The sequence below is a fragment of the Eptesicus fuscus genome, chromosome 23 (genome assembly GCF_027574615.1).
Source record: "Eptesicus fuscus isolate TK198812 chromosome 23, DD_ASM_mEF_20220401, whole genome shotgun sequence".
Taxonomy (NCBI): Eukaryota; Metazoa; Chordata; class Mammalia; order Chiroptera; family Vespertilionidae; genus Eptesicus; species Eptesicus fuscus.
The window spans coordinates 21,528,981-21,536,144 of NC_072495.1; the positions used below are offsets into that span (position 1 = coordinate 21,528,981).

At 52.4% G+C, this 7,164-nt stretch overlaps 1 protein-coding gene across 2 annotated transcripts; it reads left to right on the forward strand.

Annotated features, from left to right (window-relative positions):
- Positions 1–2,871: 2,871 nt before the first annotated feature.
- On the forward strand, positions 2,872–6,867 carry ALKBH2 (alkB homolog 2, alpha-ketoglutarate dependent dioxygenase). 2 transcript variants are annotated; one of them, XM_008142513.3, is made up of 3 exons: positions 2,872–3,282; positions 4,680–4,878; positions 6,183–6,867. In XM_008142513.3, the coding sequence occupies exons 1-3, from the start codon at positions 3,006–3,008 to the stop codon at positions 6,487–6,489; spliced, it is 783 nt and encodes a 260-aa protein (XP_008140735.2). In that variant the 5' UTR covers positions 2,872–3,005; the 3' UTR covers positions 6,490–6,867. The 2 variants fall into 2 exon arrangements, with proteins under 2 accessions (XP_008140735.2, XP_008140736.2); XM_008142514.3 differs by lacking the exon at positions 4,680–4,878 and having other exon boundaries at positions 2,951–3,282; positions 6,183–6,448.
- The last annotated feature ends 297 nt before the right edge of the window (positions 6,868–7,164 follow it).

The window sequence follows — 7,164 nt, forward strand, 5'->3', positions numbered from 1 at the left end:
CCCCGCCGGACCCGCCACTGCGCGTCCCCACGTGGCCTTTTCGCGGCAAAAACTCTCCGAGGTCCCGCCCCTCCCTTCGTCCGATTGGACGCGAGCGAGAAGGGCGGTACCCCCGCCTCTGATTGGCGCCCTGGGCTCCAAAGTTCGCCCCTATTGGCTGGCCCCTCAGCATGGCCGCCGATGGCGGGGAACGCGGCGGCTGTTTTGAATAGGTGGAGGCGGCTTTAGACACGAGACTCCAGTTTACCAAGCCAGGGGTGCGTTTCTGCGACTCTTCAGTCGCGCGGTCCCCGCCGCCTTCCTCCCTCTCCCTCCCGCCTTCCCCGGCCCCACGAGCGGTCCCCGCCGCGCCTCACCGCTGCATCCCTGCTCTCCTCAGCTACGGCCGCCACGCCGGTCCCCGGGTCGGCCGGCTCGGGGCTGCGGGAACGTCGCTTCCTGGCGGGGCTCGGGCTCGGGGAGAAGAAGGAGTAGAGCGTCTTCTGGCCGATCATCCCGAAGCCGCCCGGGGGCCCGCGAGGCTGGGGGAAGCGGAGGCGCGCCGCCCGGGGTCCCGCAGGCTGGCGCTAGCAGTGGCGGTCCGCAATTGGCGCCAAGCCGCGCGCGCATGCTCCCACCGAGGGGGTGGGCTGGGCGGGGGGCGGTGGAGGGCCTAATACGCATGTGCGGGAGGGGCAGCTGGGGGCAGGATTTCCTTAGGTGGGTCTGTTCATTTGTTTATTCACCCATATCTCTGCCTTGGGGCGAGTCCCCGCATTCTCCCCGCTAAGGGGGGAGGGAGGAGGGAGAAGAAGATAAAAGGACCTGCCGGGTCAAGTAGTAGTGGGCGTGAAATTAGCATTAAAATACTATTTGTTGAGCTCTTAGATACTAGATTATCTCATCCAATTTTCCCAACCCATTTTACTGACAACAAGCTAAGGCGAAGAACAGTCCAACACAGTGCCTTACCTGTAAGTTGTGGGGAGACCTTGGGGGCGTGAAGGTTGAACTCCAAAATAGTCATCCTCTGTAAGGCACCCCTGCCTTCCCTTCCTATATCCAAACCATCAACAGGTCCCATTGGTTGTCTCCAAAAGAAAGCTTGAATTCAACTGCTGCCCTCTCATCCTACTGGCCAAAATCCCAGCTGGTCACATCTTTCCTACCAAGTGATCTGTTTGAAAGGTAAAATTATTAGTAATTTTACATTACAGTTTCCAAATAGGCTTAGCATAGAATGCCAGCTCGTCCCTCTGCTAGCCAGGCTGCTTCCCTCTCTGACAGCCCCTACGAGGGTGGCATGACTGAGTCTTGGGTCTCAGCGTTCACTGGACATAACCAGCTTGTCCCTCGTGTGGCATTCACACCCTTGCACGCAGCATTCCCTACCTGGAAGCTTTGGGTCTCAGCCTGGGACCCTTCCTCTGAAAGGCCTTCTCCTGCCAGTCACTCTGTTTATAGCTTCTGTAGTACCGGAAATTATCCTATGCATTCTCTCCTTGTTTATTTCTGTCTGCAGCTCCAAAATGTAGCCTGAGTGAGGGCAGGGACTGTATTCTTGTTAACAGATGTGTTCCAGCGCTTAGAACAAGGAGCTTGATGGGTAAGAAAGAGAGAGGCTCATAATTTAAAATCATTTACCCACACAGCAACTAACTCCCTGTCGGGCTCCCAGATGAGTCCCCAGGGAGAGGTGCACCGAGTAACAGCTCCCAAACCACAGGAGGATCCTCAACTGTTACAGAGCAAATTCTAAACTCCAAAAACACGGTAGTACAGTACTTGCAACACGCCCAGGAGGCCAACAGGTGGCGCTCGGAGGCCGCCCACCGCCTTGGTTTGCAGCTCTGCCTGCATTTCCCAGCTTGCTGGTCGAAATCCACCCGGAAGTACTGCTTCGGTCCTGGTGAGTGTTTTCTCCTTCCCGCCCCCCTGTCTACCGTGTTTGCGGGGTTCGGAAGCTGCGCAGATGCTGAGATTTTAGAGAGAACCCTTGTCACCCCACTTCACGCAGGTGTTACAGTTATTTCTTTTCAGAATTCCAGTACTTGCCTATGGATCACGTTGAACTGTTTATATGTAGATTAAGAATCATAGCCAGCCCTAGCAGGTTTGGCTCAGTGGATAGAGCGTGGGCTTGCGGACTGAAGGGTCCCCCTCAAGGGCACTGCCGGGGTTGCCCGCTCCATCCCCAGTGGGGGGCGTGCAGCAGGCAGCCAGTCAATGATTCTCATCATTGATGTTTCTATCTCCCTCTCCCTTCCTCTCTGAAATCACTAAGAGAAAAAAAATCATATCCACTTGATCACTATACTGCTTACCTATTTTATTTTAATACTGGTGTGGGCAGGGCAGGCAGCTAGGGTGAAAGAGAGATAGACACACTGCTTTTTGGTAGGCAAGCCCCTTTCTCCTAGTGTTAGTTTCCCCATCTGTAAATTTGCCTGTACAGTGTGAATTGGGGGGAGGGGGGCGGGCTGTGTCTAAGAAAATACAGGTGCTTGCCCAGACAACCTGGCTCAGTGGTTGAGCATTGACCTATGAACCAGGAGGCCACAGTTCCATCCGGGTCAGGGCACATGCAGGGGTTCCAGGCTCCATCCCCAGTGGGAGGCATGCAGGAGGCAGCCGATCAATGCTTCTCTCTCATCATGGATGTTTTTATCGCTCTCTCCCTCTCCCTTCCTCTCAGAAATCAATAAAAGTTTATTTTGAAAAACCTTCAGGTGCTTTCGGGAGGAGTGGAGGCATTTGGGTTTTGCAAGCTAGCCCTCTGATTCCAGCATGGCCAGGTGTGAGAAGACTTGGCTGGACCAGATCATCTCAAGGGACCAACCGTCCCAGCTTTAACCCTCTACTTCCTTTCTAGCACATGGCGTTAAACTTTCAAATGGAAACCTGAAAACAGCAAGGAGGAATGCTGCTGTGGATCACTTTGCCATAGAGCACATCTTTGCATCTGGGCCGTGCCTCTCTCTCTGCCCCCACCACTGACTTCCAGGTCTTTGCTCTGTGGAGACCGGATGGACAGATTCCTGGAGAAGAGGGCTCTAGGGGGCCTTGTGGGAAAGAGGGAGCAGGAGCAGACAGGAGCAGGCCCAGCCGAGTTGGGAGAAGACAAGGAAAGCACCAGGAAGAGGCCCAGGAGAGAAACCCCGGGGAATGGCGCTGACTTGGCCGGCCTCAGCTGGCGACGCATTCGATCCGAGGGCCTGGACTGCGATTACACAGTCCTGTTTGGCAAAGCTGAAGCGGACGAGATTTTCCGAGAGTTGGAGCAACAAGTGGAGTATTTTACAGGTAAGCAGAGGACTGCAGGCTGTGTGCTGAAGGCTTGTTCGATAAAACGAGTCTATGTTTAGAGAAATTGGAACTCAGGAGCCATTAATTGCTGATGAGTTTGTTAACTGATTCAACACATTCTCTGGGCCCCTGTGGGCCAAGATCCTCTCGAGGTGCTTGGAATAAAAACTTAAAACAAAAAAACAGGATTGCCTGCCCACTAGGGGCTGACAGACAACTAGAGTGAGTCTCCACTGGCAGAATCATCTGGGAAAGTTGAAAAAAGAAGAAGATGCTGAGTTCTGACCGAGATCAGTTGAATCAGAGTAGCTGGGGGCGCAGCCTGAGCATCAGTGTTTTCAGGTGAATCCATTGTGCAGCCAGGGCTGGGAACCACTGGCCCAGGAGAGACGGCAGATGACCCGGTAATTCTGCAGTGCTCTCAGCATCACCGGAGGACTCTGTTGTTTGTGTTAACTCCGGTGGCTGGGCCCCGCCCCACAGTCTAGTGTCTGAATTGTCAGGTCTTGCAGAGGCTGCTGGGGTACCACACATTGAGAACCAGCAAGGTGGCAGAGCACGAGGAGGCATAGGAAAGCCCACAGGGGACCCCAGCCTACAGACTAAGCTGTGATAGCCCCACCTTTCAGGGGGCCCTAGACCCTTGGTCTCCACCGTGGGCAAAATCACCCCAGTGTGTATCACCCCTAACTTTATCTCGCTCACATCTCAGCCTTTCTTCTGTTCCTACTATAGTTAAGGTGATTAAGTTATGGACTAGGACCATAACTCAATTGGACTAGGACCATGTTTCTCTAAGTGTAGGACAAGAATCACTGTTCTTTTTTAAAAAATATATATTTTCATTGATTTCAGAGAGGAAGGGAAAGGGAGAGAGAACCATTGATTGGCTGATTCCTGCATGCCCCACACTGCAGATTGAGCGCAACCCTGCCATGTGCCCTGACCAGGAATCGAACCATGACCTCCTGGGTCATAGTTCCACACTCAGCCAATGAGCCACGCCAGCTGAGCAAGAATCACTGTCCTTAAATGAAAACTTTGGGCAAGCCACAATTGACTTTTGAGGAGGGGTCCTTGGTCAGGTTATTAAGTTATTCCTGCCCTGGCTGGGTAGCTGAGTTGGTTAGAGCATTGTCCTGATACGCCAAGGTTTTGGGTTCGATCCTGAGTCAGGCCACATACAAGAATCAACCAATGAATTCATAAATAAGTGGAACAAATCGATGTCTCTCTCCCTCTCTCTCTCTCCCTCTCCCCCCTCTCTCTCCCTCTCCCTTCTTCGCCCTAATATCAGTCAATGTCTTTTTTTAAGTTATCCTGAATACTCAGGTGGTGAGTGTGTAGGCACCCACCTGCCCCGTTCTCTGAGCTGCCATGCTTCATCTGCACAGGTGCGCTGGCCAAGGTGCAGGTGTTTGGGAAGTGGCACAGCGTGCCAAGGAAGCAGGCGACGTACGGCGACGCTGGGCTGACCTACACGTTTTCAGGCCTCACTCTGTCTCCAAAACCCTGGATCCCAGTTCTCGAGCGAGTCCGGGGTCGTGTTTCTTCGGTGACTGGGCAGACCTTCAACTTTGTGCTCGTTAACAGGTGACACCCTACTTGTCTTGTACTTTTGTTTTAGGCCACGGCATGGAATTTTATCAATCTCTGCCTCTTCCAAAAGGGAGAGGTTAGGCTTCCTCCATATTTGATTCCTTTGCACAGCGGGTAACTCCTTAGTGCACCAGGGCTGTGGGTGGTGGTGGAGTGGCATGAGCGGTCTGTCTTCCCGGAGCTCATGCCGCAGGGGAAGTGAGAGGTGATTCACTGATGAACAGTTGAATGAGATAATTTCAGACGCTGGTAAGCGTCTTGCTGATTTGACCAAGAATGGGCAGCAGGAAGGGGTCTGGGTTCAGGGCAGGGTTTCTCACAGGATGTTTTGGGCCAGATAATTCTGTGGTGCGGACTGTCCTATACATTGTAGGAAGTAGAGAGCAGCATCCCCGGCCTCCACCCACTAGATGCCAGTAGCAACCCTCCGTAGTCATTGCAACCAAAATGTCCCCCGACACTGCCCAGTCCCGGCGGGGGGCGGGGGGGGGGGCAGGATCCTCCTGGTTGAGAACTCTGGGTTTAGGGGATGGCGGTTAGAGGAGGGCTCACAGAGGCGCCGACTTTTGAACTGATAACTAAATGGAGAGAGAGCAGGAGCCACTGGGCGGAAGAGCAGAGGGATCTTGGTGTCTATGGAGCGAAAATCCCATTGATATTTCCAGAAAGCAGTGAATGCGGGAAAGGGGTCTGGGGTGAGCTCAGAGGTGGGCAAGGGCCAGACTGTGAAAGGAATAGGGATTTTATCTAGGTGTAGGGAGTGACTTTTGTTGTTGTTGTTAATCCTCACCCAAGGATATTGTTTCCCATTGATTTTTAGAGAGAGTGGAGTGGAGGGAGGGGGAGAGAAGAGAGGGAGAAACATTGATGTGAGAGAGACACATCAAATGGTTGCCTCCTGCACGTGCCTGACGGGACTGGGGAATTGAACCTGTAACCCAGGTATGTGCCCTTGACCGGCCATTGAACCATGCGAGGGCTGACACTCTAAACACTGGCGGGGCAGGGAGAGACTTTTGCACGGTAAAGGGTTACATATGTGAACTAGGAGAACTAGAGAACATGTTTTGGCTTCTTTTGGTTGTTGAGTTTTCAAGCATGTGATCAACGAGGACCGGGTAGCTCAGTGAAAAGGCTCTGGGCGTGGCTCACCTGTAGGACCAGGTAAGGCCCTGCAGCCTCGCAGACACCGGCATGCTGGGAGCAGCTGTTCACACGCTGAGAACAGGAGGATGCTCCGTGTCGGCGCGTTTCAGGAGCGAGCCGTGCTGTGAGCTGTGCCTGCTTCCTCACTGCAGGTATAAAGATGGCTGCGACCACATTGGGGAGCACCGAGATGACGAAAGAGAACTGGCTCCTGGGAGCCCCATCGCCTCCGTCTCCTTTGGGGCCTGCAGAGACTTCTTCTTCCGGCACAAAGATGCTCGAGGGAGGAGCCGCTCCCGGAGGCTGGAGGTGGTCAGGCTGCCGCTGGCCCACGGGAGTTTACTGATGATGAACCACCCGACCAACTCTCACTGGTATCACAGTCTCCCCGTCCGCAAGAAGGTTCTGGCTCCGCGCGTCAATCTGACCTTTCGTAAAATCCTGCCTACTAGAAAGTAAAAATATTTCTCAGTTAGTACTTCTGTCCTCTCCTTGCCTCTCTACTCAAGGATGGAGCTGATTGCCTTTACCAACAGGGAAAGGAAAGGTTTAACGTTACATAACAATGCAGAAAGAGGATGTTTATATCAAATCAGTACCTGGTGAAATAGCCCTGGCTCAGTCGGTAGGAGCGTACTTCCATACACTGAAAGGTCCCAGGTTCGACTCCTGGCCAGAGCACATGCCTAGATTGCGGGTTCGATTTCTGGCTCCAGCTGGGTGCATGGTCAGGGCAAGTGTAGAAGGCAACCAATCAATGTTTCTCTCATTCTCCCTTCCCCTCTCTCTAAAAACCAACTGACACTCTAAACACTGGCGGGGCAGGGAGAGACCTTTTGTGAGGATTTAAAAAAAATAAATTATGAAAGAATACCAGTTGATTTTTTTTCCTGCAAATGATTCTTTTATTGCTATATTACACAGCAGATACAAAAGGTGCTTTTACCAAGTACATAAATCAGCAGTTATTATGGCATAAACTACTACTTTAACTTAAGTTTTTGCAAAAAGAAGCTGTTTTGTAAATAACTTAAAACTAGAAATAAGATTATTTGGCCGCTACTTAACACCTGATAATTTACAAAATGAAGTCAGCTTTAAGTCTGCACGGTATCATTTACAACCTTGGCTCAC

Coding starts and splice junctions, on each gene's coding strand:
- ALKBH2 (XM_008142513.3), top strand. CDS start 3,006: ATGGACAGATTCCTGGAGAAGAGGGCTCTAGGGGGCCTTGTGGGAAAG. Junction 3,283..4,679: donor ACAAGTGGAGTATTTTACAG/GTAAGCAGAGGA, acceptor TCATCTGCACAG/GTGCGCTGGCCAAGGTGCAG. Junction 4,879..6,182: donor AACTTTGTGCTCGTTAACAG/GTGACACCCTAC, acceptor TCCTCACTGCAG/GTATAAAGATGGCTGCGACC.